General features: G+C 38.4%; 1 protein-coding gene across 1 annotated transcript; it reads left to right on the top strand.

Annotated features, from left to right (window-relative positions):
• Positions 1–2,314: 2,314 nt before the first annotated feature.
• Positions 2,315–21,241, top strand: LOC117295076 (beta-1,4-galactosyltransferase 6-like). Its single transcript, XM_033777646.1, has 7 exons — positions 2,315–2,591; positions 13,218–13,310; positions 13,572–13,840; positions 14,543–14,659; positions 15,492–15,679; positions 18,624–18,848; positions 20,489–21,241. The coding sequence occupies exons 1-7, from the start codon at positions 2,399–2,401 to the stop codon at positions 20,691–20,693; spliced, it is 1,290 nt and encodes a 429-aa protein (XP_033633537.1). The 5' UTR covers positions 2,315–2,398; the 3' UTR covers positions 20,694–21,241.
• The last annotated feature ends 2,990 nt before the right edge of the window (positions 21,242–24,231 follow it).

Here is a 24,231-nt window from a genome sequence, read left to right on the forward strand (position 1 = left end):
AACCCCCTTAAGGCATCTTATACTACATTTCAACCCTACTTAATAGTTATAGCAGTTCATATTTAGTGACAATGGTCGCAAAATCATGACACGAGAATTATTTCGCCGGATCATAATCCCCTCTGTTGATATACATACATGTAAACCCTAGAGTCATGCATTGGCCCTCATAGCCTAGTGGTCATCAGTCGCGCTTACTTCACGCATACATGCGAGTTCGAATCTGCGCACGGGAACAATATTTTTGTTATCCCCCAAAACTAAAAAGAATATTTCTTTTTGTTATATTTAAGTTAGATTCTTATCTTTATATCGATAGTGTTGCCTTTTCTTTTTCTCAATTGTTAGCCCAATAACATGTGTGCATGCATGACACGATGATGTTTGAAAAACACAGTAAGCAGAAAATGGTGATCATAAGCACAGAGTTTGGTGGTTAAGAGTTCTGTGAAATCAAATCGTACTAGATCAAACATCAAACCACCGACCCCCAAAAATGTTAAAAATCTTAATTAATTAACCACGTGACCCATATTTGCATATTTAATTGGGAAACCTTTGTAGCACCGTATCTCAAGAAGTAAACTGCCGTTTTTTAGACTGTTTGTAGTTAAAGACTCCTTGGGGATTGGAGATTAATTTTGAAAAACCGTGACCTCAAGTTGACCTCTACTTCCGGGTCAACCCAAAGTGTGGCAATATCGATTTTCAAACTGTTCTCAGTTAGAGACTCCTTGGGCATTGGAGATTAGCCTTAGGTTACCATGACCCCATGTCGACCTCTACTTCCGGGTCAACCGGAAGTGGCACCATAACTCATTCAGCATTTTCTTCTTTTTTTCAATGATAGACTCCTTGGTCATTTTAGCTCATAATCCAAGCAAAAGAACACCTAATGTCTAGTTTTGGTTTACTTGTTCGGGAATGCGGCGTTCTACTATGTCGGTAAAGTATAAGTTCTTAACCGGTCAACAACTATTTGTTCTTATAACAAAACCCTCTGAACAGTATAGCGATGTTAGGGTGTCGCCCAAACGGTCAAATCATTGTGACGTGAAGCGTTTAATATTATTTGCATAGTAAACAAAAACGTTTGTCGTATTTTTTTTGCAGTTAGTTCTACACTGCTTTTGTGCTGAGTGAATTTGCCTTTATTAGCCTTGGAACCATTGTGCTTCACTCTCTACACATCCCCCCTCGAAGACATCATTAAGGGCCATGATATTAACAGAATGTTGTACGCTGACGACACCCAGGTCTATGTCATCACCAATGAACAAGATCGCCCAACTACCATCACTACCATTTTGTGAAATATTCCAGTAAAAATAATTCTCGTATATATTTTGTACATCATCGTGAAGGAAGGAGGACGCTACGACAGCGTAAAAGGTTGATCGATACTACAATTATTATACCAAAAAAAAAAAGAGTTCAATAATTGACATTTGTCAAGTTCCCCATGACGACATGATACTATCATGTAGACATATTGTAAAACTAAAACTGAATTTCTGTTTCATATTGGGGGGTTATGTTTTGCATGAATTCAATTAGAATTCCAAAAGCAATACGGATGTGAGGGAGTATGTTGCCTTCAGGGTTCATAAATCATGGGTCACTGATGGGGGAAACTACAAAAATGGTCTCCTTCCAAAACAACAATTTAGTGCAAGGACAAAGTTGAACAATATTGTTATGGTGTGCCTAATGAAACCACAGTGACACAGACACAGACTGCGAAACGTTGTTAGGCACTGGACACGTTTGGTAATTGTCAAAGACCATATTATTCAAACTTGGTGTATCCAAACATATGCACAAAATAACAAATCTGTGAAAATTTGTGCTCAACTGGTCATCGAATGTTCAAGACAATAATGAAAGATGCATAATATAAGGCTACAGCTGAAGCATGTTATTATTTGAGTGAGAAATTACCTCTTTTTCAAAAACGTTGTTAATTCAGAGGGAGCCGTTTCTCACAATGTTTTATATCATTAGCTAGCTCTCGATTGCTCTTTATCAAGTACGTCACAACAATTATTTGGGCTTAGTGTCCAGTCCTTTAAAGGCATCGGACACTATTGGTAATTACTCAAAATAATTACGAGCATAAAACCTTACTTAGTAACGAGTATGGGGAAGAGGTTGATAGTATAAAACATTGTGAGAAACGGCTCCCTCTTAAATTTTCTTTTGGTGTGCCTTGATGGGTTTGCCTTGATGGCTTGCCATAGTTTTTCAACCACAGGATCTATCAGCCTATGGAAGGCCACATCGACTACGTTCGTTACCCTTTCTGTCAGTTTAGAGGGCTACACCCATCGAACATCGTAAGGGGGTAACCAAACAAACAGTGTGACACGATCCAACTTTGGAGTTTCTTTAGTTGACTATGGCGATTCACTCTTTGAAACGTTACCTTTGTGCTGCCATGGTGTTCAGCCTGCCGGGAATGATGTTTATGTTTACATTTACTTATGACCATTTAAAACAAATGTCGAAGTTTCGTGTCAACCCATTTGTCCGAACTATTCAGCAGTTTGACGCACCGACAAGCAAGGGCAATACCAGCACCAATCGCACAGGTAAGTGTTATTTACATGTCTAGACCAAAAAGCATAGGTTTAATATAGGCTTTATGCTTTGCTCCTTATTGGAAAGTTGATGTAAACTTTTGTATGGCTTTAAAGGCACTATAGACACGTTTGGTAATTGTTAAAGACCAGTATCTCAATTGTTGTTTTGTTGTATCGCAACATTTGCATAAAACAACAAAACTGTGAAAAATAAACTCAATTGGTCATCGAAGTTTAAAGAGAATAATGAAGTTTTTATGTTGTCAATTATTTTTGAGTAGTTACCAAAAGTGTCCAGTGCCATTAATATATATCTAGGAAACGCTTCCACGTTTTGAAATGAAAAGTTCACATGTTAGTTTTATTGAATAAAAGGGTATGTATCTACATTATAATGGGTTAAAACAGCTCCATAATCGTTTATTTGGAATTCGCAGTTGATAGTTTTTCGTGTGTTGCTATGTTAAAACTTCACACGAATAACCTAGATTCTTGTGTTGAAAGAGATCAAACTAGACGAAGTACAAACAAAATTTAAATATATATGAACAATAGAGGACCTAATATAGAACTTTGAGGAACTCCACAAGAGATATATTTATCGGATGATTGTTTGTTGAATTATACGAAACAAGTTGCTTTCTATGTGTGAAGTATACTCTTAAACCATTCTAGGGCCAACCCACGAACACCAATATTCTCTAACTTAAAGATGAGAATTTCATGGTCAAGATTGTCGAAAGCCTTGGACAGGTCCAGGAAAACACAAATTTACAGTAGTAATTGTTCATGCAAACAGAAGGACAACTTAAAATTGAAAAGTTTTGGCAAACGTCGATGTTTGCTTCCAATTGAACGCTCTTTGGGTCTGGTTTCTACGGAAGCATATTATGACCATCCAAAGTGATACGGACATAGAATTCCCAGATACAAAATTGCTGAAACTCGTTTTTCAAAGATACTGTATCACGAAAGCATGGAATGACTGGAATCCGAGTTATCACATCTCAGAAAACCATTAACCATACAGAGTTTAGTTCAGCCTACGAAGGTCACACTCTCCCATACGGGCTTTGGGATTTGACACAAAAAGTCCCCCTTTTCTGAGTGTTAGTCCACCATTCAAACATTTGAAATTGGACATCCACATAGGTTTGTACACAGCAAAGGTGTATTGCAAAAACAGCAACAGATTTACGTGTTTCAGGTCATGGTCAGGTACCGTTAAAGAAAAATAAACTAATACTGCCAGGTTTGTAGTATAGAGTACATAACAAAGGACGCAACGGGGCGCGATTTTATACAAAGAAATGAACAACAAAGGACTGTAATAGTTTGTTGTTGGAACCAAGAGTCCATAAACCAAAAGGGAGAGAAGAAAATTTGTTTTACTATACTTGTATGAAAGGACAGTTTGAGGTGAAGCGAAAAATGGGTTTAGTCATACTATGCAAATTAGCTGTGTCGCCATTAAAAAACTATTTTTAAATACCATTTCGTGACATTGGCTTCAACTATGTTCTTAAGAATCAACTTAATCAAGTAGGCCTACTGTTAAATGAAGTGGCTAAACCCATGTTTGTAGGGTAATTGAATCTTGGGTTATCGAATCTTATTAGCACACTTCTGGATTGTGAAAATATATGCTGAAAATTAATTGTTGCATTAATGTTGTATCTAAGCATCAAATTATTACTATTGAAGTAAATAGACCCATGCTTTGATGGTCACTGAAAAGCACAATTCTGGATTGCTTGCTATAAAATTATGTACATTTTGACAATTAATTGGTTAACTATTGGTTACCTTTTAAGGCCTACACATATTTTTTAAAGACATTTGTTTTTTGCAAGGCCTTAATGTTTATCTAAGCTCCGATCATGATAACATTGTTTTGGGTGTAACTATAGGTTAATCTTAATAGCTTTTAAATTTGCATCAGGGATAAATCATATTGATTTTGGTTTCACCCATCTATTTACCGATGTGTGTTAACATTGTATACGCAGTACTTACCCGAGCTCTGTGGGGGGAAAAAACACAGGCATATTACTCTGGTAGGATTCGAAGCCACGACCTTTGCAATCTTTGTGTTTGGTGTTATGCGTCATCATAATTAGGCTCAGCTTGGGTGACTCTTAAGCACAAGTCAAATCTTTTCACTCCCCACTCATACATGATCAGTCAAGGCCACGCTTTCTTGATTGTGCACTCTATTCGTGAAGCACCCCGTCTTACAATTGGCTCTTGAGATCTCAAGGTGGTTCACTAGACCCAGCGGAACGTCAGTCTGTACTGTAACTGACCTTCACTGACTTTCCATCTTTAAAGACACTGAACACTATTGGTAATTGTTAAAAACCATTATGCTCTATTTATTTGTTGTATCCATACATATGCATAGAATAACAAAACCTTTGGAAATTTGGACTTAGGTCATCGAAGTTGCGAGAGGATGATGACAGAAAAAAACACCCTTGTTTAACAAATTTGTGTGCTTGAAGATGCATACAAAAGTCTTTACGTCTAAAGTATTTTAATATTTGAGTGGGAAATTACCTCTTTTTCACAATGTTTTATATTATCAACAGCTCTACATTTTTATGCTAATAATTATTTTGAGAAATAACCAATAGTGTCCAGTACCTTAATCTCCAAAGAGTTTCTCATGAGGCAAACAAATTATCAACAAATGGCAGAGATGAATCGTTAGTTCACTTTCATCCAACAATATCTTCCAGTCTATTGTGTATATAGTTATAGGTTTGCGGTATTAAAACACCATGTAATGAAAATCTCTAAATAAGTTGGGGTGGTCCTGAAACGAACCGTTGGTTTTAACTCAATGTTTTGGATCAGTATGCTCTGATCGTCTTCTGGCGAAAGCTGGACTCTGATGCTGCTTGAAGGCGGAGTCCTTATCGAAATGTTGAGTTGAAACCAATAGAGATTATCAATGCATGGCGTTACCACGAACCTGAACTAGATCGTACTTCCTCCATGATGCAAAGTTTCAAATCCTAATCTAAGGTCTACCAAGCAATGTGCATCTGCACAAGAATGATTGGAAACATGTTGATTAAAGTCACCTGGAAGTGGTATTTTGTCAAAATAAAGCTTTTGTCACTAAAATATGTGTTTTGATGAGTGGAATATGAATAAACAATTAACTAAGGTTTAAAAAAAATTAGTTTCCATGTTATTTACAAATTTGAAAAAAATCCCGACCCGAGAGGGCGCCGTTCGTGACGTCAATCGAGGCACGATGAATCGCATGCAGTGCCAAAACAACATAGTGACGCTTGGCGCAAGCTAAGACATGCCCTCTAAGTTGAAACAATACCTGATTTTTTTGTCACGTTAGGCAAATGCTCCGTTAGGTTCGTTACGTCTTTCAGGTACCTTCTTCGACCTCCCCACTAGCTGGACAAATTATTGGGGTGGCGTCATGTTTTAGAAAAGAACTTTTCTGTTCATGTCAAAATGTGCAGTGTATTCCGGATTCTCGAAGCACGACGGCTCGAATGAAGTGTTTGCTGCACAGCGCTGGAAAAGACGTCGGACCGGACAACTTGGCAAACTGACACCATCTTTATATGCGATGGGTGCAAAATACTGTAACAATTGCTCAGAAAGTGATAAAAGCATGAAACTTGGCACAAGTATTCTTCAACCCATACTGATTATTTTTAGGGGTGGAGCCATTGAAAAATGCATTTTCCTTAGGAACGGTTGCTAGATAAAGCATTTACCCTAGCAACGGCGCTTTTAGTGCACCCGGATAGCCTTGTCCCATGTTCCACAATATCATAACTATCAGTGGACATGTTTCAAAGACAGTCAGTGTCATCAGGAGACAAAACAATACTGTAAGTGTCACCAGAAACAATTGTTTTGTTGCTAGGGAATGGATAAACAGAACAAATAGTCTATCCACTGTTTGTTAGAATGTTGCTTCTAAATTCACATTGCCTCTTGGTCTAGAGAAGAGAATAATTAATGGGTAAACTAATTTTCAAGGTTGTCATACTTGTTATACAAAAAAAAATATATATTTAGTTGCTTAGTAACATATTTACCATAGCAACCATCTGAGTACACATAGAATACTGCCTGTGAACACAGGTTTCACTTTCACTGAACTTATTTATTCTAATACTGAAAAGAAGTGTTTACCTTATACCAGGAGAGCAATGGTATTTTACACCTTAAGCCTACATGGAATCGAAACATTGTTGCTACGTACTAAATCAAAGGTATAAAAAGAGACTAGCAACTGACAATGTTGTCACTGCTTTTGCGTTAAACAATGCATTGATAATAAATAACACTAAACAGTGAAATTGAGGGTATAACAGTGTGAATAGCCCTTTGGCCCTTTCACACTGTATATCTTATCCCTGTGTGAAACAGCCCCAGGATGCCCCGGGACTAGTTTTACCCTGCGATGACCCCATCTCACTTTCACACTGTGTATTCCATGTGGTTCCGGTTGCATGTTTAAAGAATACCCCAGGATTTTACGGCGTATCCCTGCTCCAGAGCAGTTGGAGCAGGGGTGGCTTTTCACCAAGGTTTGCCCATTTGCAGCGGTAGACAGACTAGGGCAGACTGAGGAAAAAGCAACCTTAGTGTGAAAAGGCCGGCCGTTAATCCTTGGGGGCAAACCCCGGTGAATAGAGTAGTGTGAAAAGGGCTTGGCTCCGAAACGAGTCGGTGTGGTCTCGACCAGCAAAGTAAAGCACAATTGGGCAGAAAGTATCCAAGTATCCAATATGTTGATTGTTGATCGTTGATGCTTTGGAGTTGTCTGCTGGCTGGATTCGTTTGCGCTGGTGTGTATCAGTATGGTGGTCAGTTGCTGCTGGAAATGTCATTGATGCAGACAATGGAGTGTTTTTGGAACTGTGTTGCAAGCATTGACTTCCAGTCGATGAGATGATTTTCTTCTTGTGAATGCTAGATGGTTGCTTATTTTGTTCAGGTGTCCCAGTATGCCATGTGATTGATGCTCATTGATTCTAGATATGTAGATATGTGACCAGCCTCCCCGGTGCATACTTTCCCATATAGGCAGTGAGTGCAGTAAAAAAAAACAGTCTTGTCTTGGGTGTCTTGCTTTTCCTTGAGTGTATGAAGTGCTGCATGAATCAAGTTGGGTATTGTGTGGAAAGTCTTGACTGAAGCTTGACTGAAGATCACGTTGGAGCTTGCGTGATGGTCATTCTGGTGGGAGGCTTGTCTGATGTGCGAAGATCTTGGTCTCGATAGTTCGAGCTCTTCCATGAACAAATTCACCAGGGGACCGTGGATAGAGGGATCTCGTAGCCATCCCATAGGTTTGCTCGTACAACCGGTCCCTCAATTGGAAGCTTGGTGAAAAAACGCAGGTGATGAGCATATCGTCGACTTCTTGAAGAGTGAGGCTTGTACGGTCAGTCATTGTGGGATCAGCTTGAACTGTTGTTTGGCGATGATGTGCTTCTCTCGTATGTTGGTGTAGAGAGAGACTTCCTCAAAACTGACAAGAATGTCTGGTTGACTGAGTTGAGTGTCCTTATGGTGTTGACGATCTGCCAGTTGGTGATATGGTGATGTGTGAGGCCCACTAAGGGTGAGACATGAGACGTCTGATGTTGGTGAGACGTTGGTGAGACAACTGGCTAGGTTTTAGGTTGGTGAACCCCCTCCCTGGATGCAACGTTGGGGCAGAGAGAAACATCAGCATTGTGTATCTTGAGTTGACCGAAGAAACGAGGGCAGGAGGATGCAGAGGGCTTGACATGACAGTACTTTGGTGTGTCTTTGGTTTGGGACTAGAAGTGAGCAGGGAGCTGGTTGAGGGATATGCAACATACATGCTTGCTAAGAGAGAATGCACTTTTAGGAAGACTGACCTGTGCCCCTGGTTACTAGACCTTCAATGGAGCTTCGACATCCACCTGTGTCAATTCAATTATTGGGCAGCATCAGTATTGGTTCCTATCAAGGTTACACATATCTCCTATTAGTAGACTGACAATTGGTGCACTGGTTAAGAGTCGTACAACTCAAAGTCAGCAGTACACAATGAACGCACCAACACAAGTAGTTTAGAGTTCAAGACATGTGGACTTGTCGAGCATGTTGGGTACAGGAGACATAGGATACCTTCAAGATCGATTCCACAATGTCAGGGGCTGCCACTTCTGCCTCTCGGAGAGTTTCCCACCAACCACTATCTTCAAATCAATGACCAAAGACTTTGTTAAAAGTCATCTGTTGACGTCCCCAAGACGTAGGACAAACTACATGTAGTCCTCACCACACAGCCTCTTTATAGACAATGAACTGCTCTCGCTCCTGTATTGTACATAGTTAATTCCTAGTTATTAATTAGCTGTTCCGACCTACCGTCGGAACAGGTGTCGTTTTCGTCGAGATTTTTATTATTTTTATTATTATTATTCTTTGTTTCCGCCTAAAACCCCATAGCGTTTGTACAGCGTTTTTGTTCAGGCCCCGTCTCCTAAAGTATGAGGATAAAAGAGTTAAATCATATATCAAATTGAAGCTTAGAACATAAGCTTTACTCTAACAAAAAAGTGTTAAAATACTTAATTAATTAACCACGTGGTCTTCATTTGAATTTTGAATTTGTAAACTTGATGCAGTCACTTGTGAAACATTTTCTGTGGTAATACAACACAGTATGTACCTCAATGAGTTGTTGACTTCTTGAGAGGAGTCTATACTATTTTGTTTCCTACCCGCGTTCTGGACACATTACTCTGTACACGCACAAAGTACGGAGGTTTGGGATTTTCGTTAGAACGTGCGTTAAATTTGTCCTTGTTTTTCTAACCGCGTTCTGGACCAATTACTCTGTGCATGGATGCTCTGTGCATGGGTTTTCGTTAAAACGAACGTGCGTAATTAGATAGGGGTTTTGGACGACATCGACGTCGTCGTCAAAAACCCCCTTAAGGCATATAATGCTACATTTCAACCCTACTTAATAGTTATAGGCGTTAGTAGTTCATATTTAGTGACAATGGTAGCAAAATCATGAAACGAGAATTATTTCGCCGGATCATAATCTCCTCTGTTGATGCACACATGTAAAAACCCACCATTTTTACATCGTGCCCTTCTAGCCTAGTGGTCATCAGTCGCGACTACACATCTGAGAATTGCGAGTTCGAATCTCCGTCATAAATCAATATTTTGTTATCCCCCAAAACTAAAAATATATTTCTTTTTGTAATATTTAAGTTTGATTCTTATCTTTATATCGATAGTGTGACCTTTTCTTTTTCTCAATAATGTTAGCCCAACATAACCTGTGTGCATGCATGACACGATGATGTTTAAAAACACAGTAAGCGAAAAATGGTGACCATAAGCGCAGAGTTTGGTGGTTAAGAGTTCTGTGAAATCAACTTTTACTAGATCAAAACATCAAACCACCGACCCCCAAAAAAATTAAAAATCGTAATTAATTAACCACGTGACCCATATTTGCATATTTAATTGTACAAGGGGACAAAGTTGTTGGAACTTCCTGTTGATGCTGACATCATGAGAACATCAGCATAAGTATTGGAATTGCACTACCACTTGGAGTGTTCAAGGAGTCCAACACGTCAGTCTAGAGTCCAACTCTGATTGTAAAAATCAATTCAGGCATCATCTTCAATTTAATTTTATGCAACAAGCAAACTTATAAATTTTCTGATTTTATTTCAAAGGGTAACATAAATGGCTGTTAGCGAACGGTTTCCAACAAAAACTACATGGTGTACGTGCACAATACTCTTACTGGCCTCAAGCATTTACCTCTAGATAATAAATCAAGCATTCAGTTCAAAATTATAAAAGTTTGTTATTGCCACATTATTCAGCGAACCATGAATCATACACAGCTACTATTCACAAGAAAATCTATGTGTGGAGGGTAACAGACAGCACACAATGGAACCGGAGTTTAACAATGACAATGTCAAAAGTGCAATTGGGTATTTTGTTTATCTGTTTCATTTAAATATATGGTTCAGTTTTATTTTACGCTAAATGTTTTTGTGTTTGTTCTTCCTGTAATTTTGAATTGTTTTGCCGCTACATAAGATTACACCCACTAAATAGAATTGCTTACATTGCTTTCTTCGTTAGAAAAAAGGGGGGAGGGGGTCTGTACTCGTTAAGGTTTGCTTTTTATGGGCCCCTCCATCCCCTACATGTGATTTGCATTGATTTTTAGTTTTTGTTTTCTGTTATTGTACGATTGCATTTGCTTGTAATAAATTATTTATTACCTTCTGTGTAGACTAAGCAAGTTTCGCGCGTATTTAAACTTGCGGGACCATTATGTTCCAAACCTTATGGAGTTTTACGTGGGACATTTTTGTCCGTCCATTATTTTAGTTTAACGTAGTTTATGACCATGAATATTAGAAATATTGTTGGAAATGTAATACTAGTTAACAAAACGTATACAAGTAAAATCATTTCAACAACAAAAATCCTATACTTTCGGGATGTCGACTTCCCGAGATAAATTATCACAGGAAGACGACATCCTAATTTTAGGATGTTGACTTCCCGAGATAAATTATCACAGCAAGACGACATCCTACTTTTGGGATATCGACATTCCGAGATAAATTATCACAGGAAGACGACATTCTTCTTTTAGAATGTCGACTTCCCGAGATAAATTATCACAGGAAGATGACAACTGACGTTTAGGATGTCGACATACCGAGATAAATTATCACAGCAAGACGACATCCTACTTTTAGGATGTCGACATCCCGAGATAAATTAGCACAGGAAGACGACATCCTACTTTTATGATGTCGACATTCCGAGATAAATTTTCACAGGAAGACGACATTCTTCTTTAATAATGTCGACTATTTGTAATTATAAGACTCCTTGGGGATAGGAGAAAAACTTGGAAAAACCGTGACCTCAATTTGACCTCTACTTCCGGGTCAACCGGAAGTGGGACCATATCTCAAGAACTACTCAACCGATTTTCAAATTGTTTTCACTTACAGACTCCTTGACATTAATATTGACTGTGAAAACCCGTGACCCCATGTTGGCCTCTACGTCCGGGTGAACCGGAAGTGGGACCATACGCCAAGTACTATACAACCGATTTTCAATCCTGTTTGTTCAGTTTTATCCTCCTAAGGCATTAAAAATAAACTTTGAAAATCCATGACCCCAAGTTGACCTCTACTTCCGGGTCAACCAGAAGTGGCACCATATCTCAAGAACTACACAACCGATTTTCTAACTTTTTTTCAGTTACAGACTCCTTGGGCGTTACAGATTAGCCTTAGGTTACCGTGACCCCATGAAGTGGCACCGTAACTCAAGACACTGTACAGTATTTTTCAAACTTTTTTTCAGTTATAGACTCCTTGGTAATTTTAACACATAATCAAAGCAAAAGAACACGGAACAGCTTTGTGTTTGTTCACAAACACCTAATGTCTAGTTTATTATTTGCTTTTAGTTTATATTGTTTTTCTGTATAATTTAATACACTTTAGATTTGTTAAATTTCTATGTACTGTCTAATTCTCACAATTGTTTTTTGTTCTCAACAAGAGTATGAAATAAACGTGTATTGAATTGAATCTTGACAAACGGGGCTGATAAACAGTTATAACTGGAATCTGGCTAAGGGTTGACATGTTGCATGCACAGCTGCTTGAATAACTCCAAAGCAGTGACCCGTCATTGAGGGGTGTGGTCGCCTTAGCAAAAAGGGGCGGCATAGTGTCGATGGATGATGTCTGCTATTAGACTGGCGTGTTGATACCAACATGTACATGTTGCCTAGTAAAGTAATGAAGCAATCTATAGTAACATTTTGTATCATGCGTGAAGTAAGCATCTAAGGATTTTTCTTTTTTTAATATTTAAAATGCTTATTGCGTAATAATCGTTGTGTTTGCCTATTGCTCCAGATTGATGTTAACATGATGGGCAAAGATAAACATGAATAAAAAGTTAAAATTTGTATTTTCAAATTGCCTGTGGGCATGTTTTGTGTTAGTTGCTATGGGAAATATGTAACATAGCAACCGTTGCTATGCTGGATACAATTCTCGGTGGCTCCACCCCTGAAAAGGTTGAGAATGTTGTTATGATCATTTGTGCCAAGTTTCATGCTTTTATCACATTCTGAGCAATTATTTCACCAATCGCCTATACTTAGTTGTTTTGCTGCATCCAGCAGCAATACACCTGGTCGACATTGCCGGAAAAATGCAAGAAAAAAACTTTTTCAAAACGTACAAACTAACGACTAGGACTTGAATGTACTTGCCCGTACGTGTGTTCGATGTTCGATCGAGGCAAAGTCTTCCTCAATTGACGTCACAAAAGCGGTAGGCGGAGTCACCCCCCACACAACTTTGTTAAAAAAAAATAAACTTATAAATCGTTAAAAACAATTACTCAAAAAATTATTTTATTGTTCAGGAATATTTACTCAAATGTTTGAAGAAAAAAAATATATTTACAGGTGCCTTTAAATTTCAGCAAGTATCAGGTCTTTTATAATCGTGTCCAAAGAAGCCTCTGCGATAGCCACCAGTATTTAAACCATTTTATTTTATCGTACCTTTTCTACAGGTCATTTTGTTTCAACACCAGGACCTGTGACTGAAACTCCTCGAGTAATACTGACAACAGTCTGCCCGAAATTAACAGATATTAAAAATTTAGGTAAGTTGAAATCCATGGCATGTTACTAATTATGGACTTTGTAGTCGAGCAGCCACATATTTGTTTGTCACTTTTTTGTTCATCTAGTGTTTTTTCACAAAACTCAAGTAAGGTACTCGATACAGCGCCAACACACACGTCTGTGTATATAAGGGTAAAACCAAAATGGATATTATTTATGCCCGATGAAATTTAACATCTGTTTAACTTTCTTTATCATCACCGTGTTTATTTAGTTTTTGCTGTTGTTTCATTGTATAGTTCACAAAAGGGAAATAGATTTGAAGTCTTCTAAACCACAACACGAGACAGATCAACTTATCTTTGGTGATCAACTGGATAAAATTAGAAACACCATCACAAGAGGAAACAATGAAATGCAGAAGCTCGTTGAGACTGCTAGAAAAAAGAAGAGCGCCCTCAGCCGCCCACTTATGGAGAGTCTGTCTGCGCCTGAGGTGCGATGTGGTAATTACTTGTACTTGCCCGGTGGGCATTGGAGACCAGCAACTTGCAAGCCAATATGGAAGGTATGTTCAGGTATTAGACAGCCGTCATCTCGATGGCGTAGGTTCGAATCCCACCGCTGCCACCAATTTGTGATGCGGCAAAGTCTGCCACTTAACTAAGGAACTGAACCGCTGAGTGACGGATGACGCGACGCGACGAATGACGGCTGGACAGGACGGACACCGGAAGCCAAAAGCACGACGCGACGCAACCCACATTAATTTGTCGTCTTCTTGAACACCATATAAGTTGGTGAACATTCCGTTAGGCGGTCATGAATTTACACAATCTGTCGATCACAGATGTCATATGGGCGTACTAGGCAGACAGTAGCAGCTTGTGGCGTTGGCGCCACAACTTGTTATCACATTCAAATAAAGGTTACGTGACACGGCAGCTTTGAGCCAATCAACTGATTGCCAAGTGACACTATGGCAGCCCAACATGCAGTCTTCTAGCTCAAACTCACTACCTCCAAGACAATAATGAGAACACAAAAACATTGCAAGTAAAATTTCCTCGTAGAGAATGATGGGAAAATAGCACAATTTCATGGCTCTGCTTTTGTGTAAGCAAAGAATCGGCGCTTGCGGAAACAGTGATTTCTGTGTTTTTATACGTCAATCGCATTTCACGGGTTAGCATGGAAATGTTGGCATGTGCCCGCGTGACCTTGCTTTAAAAGGGCAGTCGTGTTTAATCTCTTTTTTTTTGTTCCACAGGTTGCTATACTGATTCCGTATCGAGACCGTCCTGTACACTTGTTACAGTTTGTGTATTACATGGTGCCTTTCTTAATGAGACAACTCCATGAGTTTGCTATTTATACCGTTAACCAGGTAAGCTGATTGTAATAGGTCACTGACCTCACCGTCACCAACTAGTATACATTCAAGTTTATCTGCAAGGCCCACTTTCATATAGCTACTTTTAAAAGGCAGAAAATCCTGCTTAAAATTATTGTGCTGAGCAAAAATATGCAAGATACGAGCGACAGAAAGCACATGTGAGATGGTGTTTTGGTTGGTAACCTTATTCTGGTAAGCGTAGTTATTTTCTTCAAGCAATTTTTGTGCTTAAGCAGCTTCCCTGAACTCTTTACCAAAGAATAAGTTACATGGCACACATTCGGGCAGTCGCCCCCTCCAAGTCAGATTATGTAAAATTGTGGGAGATTTTGTACTTCTGCATCGTTATTCTTTTTGGGCTGTTTTATTGTATTAATAGGGGGATACAAATGTTGGATGTGTTAATGTCAGTGCATTTTTGCCAAATTATCTCGGGATCAAGCTGGACTATCCCATTTCTTGATCCGAAGCCAGATGTCACTGATCCAACGAACAAGATCCGTAAGGTTGTGTGTGAGCCATTCACACACGACAGCTTTTAGAGCAATGCTACCCCACAAGGTCTTCTTTGTTAAAATGGTACCCCACAGAGAATTTCTCACAGAAAAGGGAACAACAATTGCAGGACTCCACATACTGGATCTAGGGGGGGGGGGGTAATCTCTTTTAAAGTTTTAGATTGAAATTCACTCTTAATCGATTGTTACTACGGATAACTGAAGATGGTTTGATCACTAGTTTCAATCGAAAAGAGTGAATTTCAGTCCAAAATTTTAAAAGAGATAAATAACGCAATAACCCACGTATTTTCACGTATTTGAAGGCAGGTGTTGAGCCCTTCAATCGTGGTATGCTATTCAACGTTGGTTTGTTAGAGTCACTCAACTTCACTCACTGGGACTGTGTCGTCATGCATGACGTCGATCATATACCTCAGAGTGACTTCAATCCCTATGGGTGTGTAGATATGCCTCGACACTTCATTGGACACTCCGATAAAACTGGAATGAAGTAAGGGACTATACAATAGACTAAAGGTTTGCTTGGTAAGTTTCGGCAAATGAGCAGCCAATTAATAACCACCAAGCTATTCTTTTTCACGCGAAATTGAATGCTACTGAAGAGTGTCATTCGATTTCGTTTTATGGTTAGCCAAATGTTATGTTGCGTCATTCGATTGAACAAAACAATCATTCAATTTAACAATTCATCAAAGCAGCATTCAAATTCGCAGACGCTTCTTGGGGCATGTGTGTCATGAAAAAGAATGACGATACGCTAAATTGAACAGAGTGCTAAAGGAATTTGATTCGACTCAAAACGAAACTGAATGGCCGAATTGACTGCTCATTTGCCGAATATGACCGAGAAACCCTAATTATCTTTTTCGCAGCTTCTGCGCTGTGCTGTGGGCTGCTACGCTATATTGTGCTAAGACTGCGGAAGTGCAGTGTTTGGTAAAATGGAAAAAAAAGACACCGACTAAATCAAACAATCGTTTAATTTATAAGGTGCTAATCCAACAGCCGTTGCTCATATCGCCGGACAGTAGGCTTCCAAAAAAAGGGTGAGATTTAAGCAAAGTTTTGAAAGTGCCTTATGAAGCCTGATGTTCTGAGGAAGATGATTCCACATCCTTGGTGCTGCGATAGAAAAGGCACGATCCCCCCAACTGTGTTTGGTTCTTTGAATGCGAAAAATTGAAGTTTGGAAACAGGTTTCTGACAGTTTCTTTGATGCTGGTAGCAGGTGAAGACTCTTCACGATTGGTGTCACTTAATCACATTTCTTGGCAAATACTACCAGACGAGCTGCCCAATTCTGAAGTGTTTGGAGCCTCAACAGTTGTTTCTTTGCACGAGAGCGTTTCCAATGTCGAGCCTGCTGGTGACAAAAGCATGCACTAAAGCCCGGTTCAGACTTGCTAAATGCGAATGCGATACAAAATTTGACGACACAAATTCGCAACGAAATTAAACTGTGTCCTGCGAATCATTCGATGCGAGAGTAGCCCTATGACGTCAATATTCGTATCGCAGGACCGAGCTTTAACCGTTGTCTTTTAGTGTATTTCTCATTTATACGCAGTTCTCTTTGACAGTGTGATAATAATGACGTAGAACATTACTTGTTTGTCCCTGTCACCCTTGTGCAAAAAACGCATAATGATGTAAACAACGTTCAGCCCGAACGTGCAGTTTCCGATGTCAATCACAATATCATACTAATTTGACTGTCTGCGCTGTTTGCACGAGTTTCTGCACTAGCTGTAAATCGTTTTGGTCAATGTTCTAAGTCTCGGTTCACTCTTTTCTATAACATGTAAACTGCTCACAAAAAGTAAGGAAACTTTTTTCAATCCAGTATATTTGTTATTATTTAATACTCTCTTTGTATATGGTATATATCAATGCAAAGCTGAACTGTTCCTTTTTAAAATGATACCATATTTGCAATGATTACATGTTGCTGAACTTGGCTACACGAATAACAATGAGGCAAAGTAACAAATCAAATGTGCCAAAATTACCATTGTCTGTGAATGGTCAATGGGTAATGCTCAATAACCGAATCGATCAAGCTTTTCAGAACCATTAATGGTTTACACAATGATTTGCATCAGTGAGCTCATCGGACACAATTAACCCTCATCTAACGAAAAACACCTTGTTTGATGGGTATTTGCAAAACGATATTCTACAGCCGAATGCAGTCCCATACTTGCATACTCTTGGACCAAATGCCATCTTTCAAGATGACAACGCTCGCCCCAATCGAGCCCGACTGGTGACTGACTACCTGAAAAATGTTGGGGTGCACCGGATGGATTGGCCTGCTAACAGTCCAGACCTGAATCCCATGGAACATCTGTGGGACCAGTTTGGCGTTCCATTCTTTATTAAGGAACCTGGTTAGGTCAGCCACAGTTGATGTGTTGGTGGTTCTGGCGCGATCCCTCATCATCAGCGCATCACAAGACCTGTGTGCAGCATGAGAAGAAGGTGCCAGGCTGTCATCAACGCCTTCGGATCATCCACTTGTTACTGAACTTTTTGTATCAATAAAGTGTATTAAGATCAGTAAGTTGTCTTGCTCTATACCAAACTTCTTGTCTCAATAAAGTGGATTAAGATCAGTATGTTGTCTTGCTTGTTTGAATTACAGTGTCAATTTGATTGTTCACACAGTAACACAAAATTGCTAATTTTGGCACATTTGATTTGTGACTTTGTCTCGTTCTCATTAGCGTGGTCAAGTCCAGCAACATGTAATCATTGCAACTGTGGTATCATCTTAAAGAGGAACAGTTCAGCTTTGCATTGATATATACCATATACAAAGAGAGTAATAAATACGAACAAATATACTGGATTGAAAAAAGTTTCCTTACTTTTTGTGAACAGTTTATTAATATTATCATGCCATTACTTCAAGTGGACATGTTTGTTTTCAAGATACGCCATGAATCTTTTAAAAATGTGGTAAATAAAGGTTTTTTTAGTTCTTTTTGAAAAGTTCTTACATAATTCACAGTTATAACACAACATCATAACTCACGCGGGATGACTGTCTTGGTGTTGCCGTACCATACACATTTTGATAGTAACATGAACTACAACGTATCTTTAAACGACAGCTCAAAACTCACCTCTTCAAACGGGCATTTTAAATCCAGGGCCCAATTTTAAAGTAGCTAAGCACAACAAAATTATGCTTACCAGAATATGCTTACGAGCCAAACTACCATGTGCACATGTGCAATAAATTTGAGACTGATATTCTGCTAATTTCTGAGCATTTGTTCTGCTTAAAAAGCTCTATAAATTTGGGCCCTGGACTTTGCGACAGTGCCATTGAATGATATGTGTGGCATTATATTGTGTGTATAATAATTTATAAGTGCTGTGTATTAATATCATTTACGGTTTATTTAATCCCTGAACTACTTTCACAGGACACCTTACCTTAGATCATTTGGAGGAGTGTCAGGTTTGACCAGATTACAGTTCTTCAAGGTTAACGGCTACAGTAATAAGTACTGGGGATGGTGCTGTGAAGACGATGATCTCAGTGACCGGATACAAAAGAATAAACTCAAAGTAACACGATACGGAAAAGATGCCTTCTTCAGAGTTATCGAGAGCAATCATGTAGGAAACGGGACACGATCTAAAGAAAAGTGAGCTCATTCTTCCTTTGTTAGATGTAGATGAAAATCTATGAAATAGGGTGAGAAGTAATAAATAAACTTGTGTGCACAAGCATCCATATCATATCTCTTTGAGATTGAGGGAAGTGTTGGCTCTGAAACTCTCTCAAAATAAATACAAAACCTATACGTGGTTGTACCCACAAGTTTACTTTTTAAAATTTCTTTCAATTATTTGTTCTAATAGGCAAGAGAGAATGCTTGTTCAATAATAAACTTTAGGCCTACCTGAACATGTGAACATTTTTAACATCACCAATCCTGGTCACCTTCTTTTTATTTGTTCTAATATGCAGGAGAGAATGCTTGTTCAATAATAAACTTTAGGCCTACCTGAACATGTGAACATTTTTAACATCACCAATCCTGGTCACCTCAACGCAGCCTCAGATCATCAAACAAGTGTCTTCTTGTGACACCTAGGACACACGCCTCTTTATGGTTATAGGGCTTTTTTATCTGCAGCACCAGCCTTTTGGAATACTCACAGCTTCATCTTTATAAGACACATTTAAATTGAAACTGAAGACCTATTATTTTGTTTCCAAAATTTACTTTGATTAGGCACTCTTTTTTTTATCCTTATCTTTGTTTCAACTTATTTAATTTCTTTTCCTCTCCGGCGCCTCGGACTATTGTTCTAGAAATATTACGCTTATTGTTATTTTTTTAAATTAATATCAAAGAGATTTTTCATAAGATGGTGAAGCCTCAAAAGTATCAAACTGAAATAGTAAAACCAGGTTCAAATTCCCTAAAAGGCACCAGCTGGTACCTACTGCTAGTACCTACTGCTAGTACCTACTGCCAGTATCTACTGGTAGTACCTACTGGTAGTACCTACTGGTAGTACCTACTGGTAGTACCTACTGGTAGTACCTACTGGTAGTACCTACTGCTAGTACCTACTGGTAGTACCTACTGGTAGTACCTACTGGCAGTACCTACTGGTAGTACCTACTGGTAGTATCTACTGGTAGTACCTACTGGTAGTACCTACTGGTAGTACCTACTGGTAGTACCTACTGGTAGTACCTACTGGTAGTACCTACTGGTAGTACCTACTGGTAGTACCTACTGCTAGTACCTACTGCTAGTACCTACTGCTAGTACCTACTGCTAGTACCTACTGCTAGTACCTACTGCTAGTACCTACTGCTAGTACCTACTGCTAGTACCTACTGCTAGTACCTACTGCTAGTAGCTACTGCTAGTACCTACTGCTAGTACCTACTGCTAGTACCTACTGCTAGTACCTACTGCTAGTACCTACTGCCAGTACCTACTGCTAGTACCTACTGCCAGTACCTACTGCTAGTACCTACTGCCAGTACCTACTGCTAGTACCTACTGCCAGTACCTACTGCTAGTACCTACTGCCAGTACCTACTGCTAGTACCTACTGCCAGTACCTACTGGTAGTACCTGCTGCCAGTACCTATTGCCTTGTTTTATAGCATTTTAATTTTGATAACAACGTTGGACATTCGCTGGACTTACAACTTGTGCAGGATTGACCCTGTAGTGCCTATTATGTTTTTTTGTTTTTGTTTTTTATTTTTCAATTGTTTCCAAATTGTTGATAATTTATTGTGTTATTTCAATTTCAGTTGGAAAAACTACATGACAAGAGCTAGGCGAATCAAAACTGACGGTTTGAATAGCATCGTGTACGATCCGCCACATCTGGAATTCTACTCTCTGTATACAAACATATCTGTTAGGTTAGACCCCTTGCATGTAACGTCACACTCTAAAACAGCGCCCTCACGTGAGTCGAAAGGCGCCCCCACTCGGGTCAAAGGAGGCAGATGATTGGACGATAGCTGTTCTGCGTGCGCGTCTGTTTGGGGAACAGGTTGGGGATACAAGAGGATCACAAAACAAGTCTTTCTGGCGATGGCACGGGATTGGGACTTGAGTCAAGTCTACCAAAAAGCATGAATGGTAGACGCATTGTTCGGAAGAACGTAAACACCATCATCATTTTGTGTACGTTTTGACGCACAAAAGGGTGGACATGAGACACGCGTATGTGCGCGTTATGCGTGTGGTCTATTAGGGCAGAAGATCATGCTAGAATTTATTCATGTATACCTCTTACGAAATTTTACATGGGGGGATTGAAAAGATACCGGTCTCATTGCCTCACTTATAAAATGGGTCATAAAAGCGATCCGGGTGTTTTTAGAAGTGTAAATTATTTTCCGAGTTCTGTCGGTAAACTATTTCAGAATGTTATTAGAAATCGTCTAGATCATAGATTACAGACGTTAAAGGGAGTGAGGCAGTTTTGAGTGATACTTGTGTGGATCATCATATTCTATTTTTAAAACATCTTTCTAACCCATGCATTTCATAACAAACGGTTTCAAACGCTTTTTATAGACCAACTCGTCCAATCCAAGGCAACGTGTTCCTTTAAGTCGGGTATGGTGCTTTCGACCAAGTTTTTTTTTTTTAACACGAAGAAATTATGTGTACATTTTGTTGATTTGATAATAAGAAGCGTTTGATTAAGTATGAGACCGTACTGTATTGCTGTGTAAATTAATGCAAACTGGTCCAAGAATAATTTCTTCATTAATATCTCGAAAACAAATTATAAGTCTGTAAATAGCTGTGTGAGATTAAACTTTTTTCAATGTAAAATGGGTGTCCAGCAAGTTGCAGTGCTAGCCTGCTGGACTTACCCCTTGTGATTTTGTTTTACTTTTTTAGCTCAAAATTTGATTAAACTGCTTGACTTACCCGTTGTGATTTTTTCACTTTTGGTCTAAATTTGATTAAACTGCTGGACTTACCCGTTGTGATTTTTTCACTTTTAGGTCAAAATTTGATTAAACTGCTGGACTTACCCGTTGTGATTTTTTTACTTTTAGCTCTAGATTTGATTAAACTGCTGGACTTACCCGTTGTGATTTTTTCACTTTTAGGTCTAAATTTTACAAAACTGCTGGACTTACCCTATGTGATTTTTTTACTTTTAGGTCCAAATTTGATTAAACTGCTGGACTTACCCTTTGTGATTTTTTTTACTTTTTGGCCTAAATTTGATTAAACTGCTGGACTTACCCGTTGTGATTTTTTCACTTTTTGGCCTAAATTTGATTAAACTGCTGGACTTACCCGTTGTGATTTTTTTTAACTTTTAGCTCTAAATTTGATAAAACTGTAACTGTTTGATTAAACTGCTGGACTTACCCGTTGTGATTTTTTTTTACTATTAGCTCTAAATTTGATTAAACTGCTGGACTTACCCGTTGTGATTTTTCACTTTTAGGTATAAATTGTACAAAACTGCTGGACTTACCCCTTGTGATTTTTTCACTTTTTGGCCTAAATTTGATAAAAATGCTGGACTTACCCCCTTGTGATTTTTTCACTTTTAGGTCAAAATTTTACAAAACTGCTGGACTTACCCCTTGCGATTTTTTCACTTTTAGCTCTAAATTTGATTAAACTGCTGGACTTGCCCGTTGTGATTTTTTCACTTTTTTGCCTAAAATTTTACAAAACTGCTGGACTTACCCGTTGTGATTTTGTTTTACTTTTAGCTCAAAATTTGATTAAACTGCTGGACTTACCCCTTGCGATTTTTTCACTTTTAGCTCTAAATTTGATTAAACTGCTGGACTTGCCCGTTGTGATTTTTTCACTTTTTTGCCTAATTTTACAAAACTGCTGGACTTACCCGTTGTGATTTTGTTTTACTTTTAGCTCAAAATTTGATTAAACTGCTGGACTTACCCCTTGCGATTTTTTCACTTTTAGCTCTAAATTTGATTAAACTGCTGGACTTACCCGTTGTGATTTTTTCACTTTTAGGTCTAAATTTTACAAAACGGCTGGACTTAGCCGTTGTGATTTTTTTTTACTTTTAGCTCTAAATTTGATTAAACTGCTGGACTTACCCGTTGTGATTTTTTCACTTTTTGGCCTAAATTTGATTAAACTGCTGGACTTACCCGTTGTGATTTTGTTTTACTTTTAGCTCAAAATTTGATTAAACTGCTGGACTTACCCCTTGCGATTTTTTCACTTTTAGCTCTAAATTTGATTAAACTGCTGGACTTACCCGTTGTGATTTTTTCACTTTTTGGCCTGATTTTACAAAACTGCTGGACTTACCCCTTGTGATTTGTTTACTATTAGCTCTAAATTTGATTAAACTGCTGGACTTACCCGTTGTGATTTTTCACTTTTTGGTCTAAATTTTACAAAACTGCTGGACTTACCCCTTGTGGGTTTTTTTACTTATAGCTCTAAATTTGATTAAACTGCTGGACTTACCCGTTGTGATTTTTTCACTTTTTGGCCTAATATTTATAAAACTGCTGGACTTACCCGTTGTGATTTTTTACTTTTAGCTCTAAATTTGATTAAACGGCTGGACTTACCCGTTGTGATTTTTTCACTTTTAGGTCTAAATTTTATAAAACTGCTGGACTTACCCGTTGTGATTTTTTTACTTTTAGCTCTAAATTTGATTAAACTGCTGGACTTACCCCTTGCGATTTTTTCACTTTTCTGTCAAAATTTGGTGAAACTCCTGGACTTACCCGTTGCGATTTTTTTTTACTTTTAGCTCTAAATTTGATAAAACTGCTGGACTTACCCGTTGTGATTTTTTTTTCACTTTTAGGTCTAAATTTTACAAAACTGCTCGACTTACCCGTTGTGATTTTTTCACTTTTTGGCCTAAATTTGATGGGGGTGCAAAGGGGCCATGCCAAATTCATTTCATCTAAGGAGTGGTATAGTCAAACGCTGCAAATAAACTAATGTGCACACTAGAGAACATTCATAAATGATTTTTTTGTTTGCGTTGCTAACTGCTTAAATTTTAATAATTTATTAAACAACATATATTTAGCGTAAACAAAAATTATTATATATCTATTTATATGTTTACGTTGCTTCAGAATAAATTTACCTATGGCAATTGCTCCTGTCCGTCGACCGACGAAAAATATTGCGATCGTGGTTAAGGCGAAACCATTTCCTCAAATGCCTTTTAAATTTGATTAAATATCTAAACGATGTTTAGTTTTGTTTAACTTTTCAGGAAGTTGGAACAAAGATCTATTATTATACATAACGTTCAGGGAAAAATATCAGAGGTTGAAGGATAATTGTGTACGTCTGCGTAGCAGCAGGGTTATGTCTACTGGCTCTAATTCATAGTCAGGTTCACAATCTGGATCAAATAAGCTCAGTAAAATAAAAAACAGAACAGCTTTGTGTTCGCCCAAAGGACAAACACCTAATGTATAGTTGTTATTATTTCATCTTAGTGGGAATGAAACCAAGCAATCTTCAAAAGTGCTTTTCACTTTAGCCCTAAAGATAC

Source organism: Asterias rubens, chromosome 9, assembly GCF_902459465.1.
Source record: "Asterias rubens chromosome 9, eAstRub1.3, whole genome shotgun sequence".
Lineage (NCBI taxonomy): Eukaryota > Metazoa > Echinodermata > Asteroidea > Forcipulatida > Asteriidae > Asterias > Asterias rubens.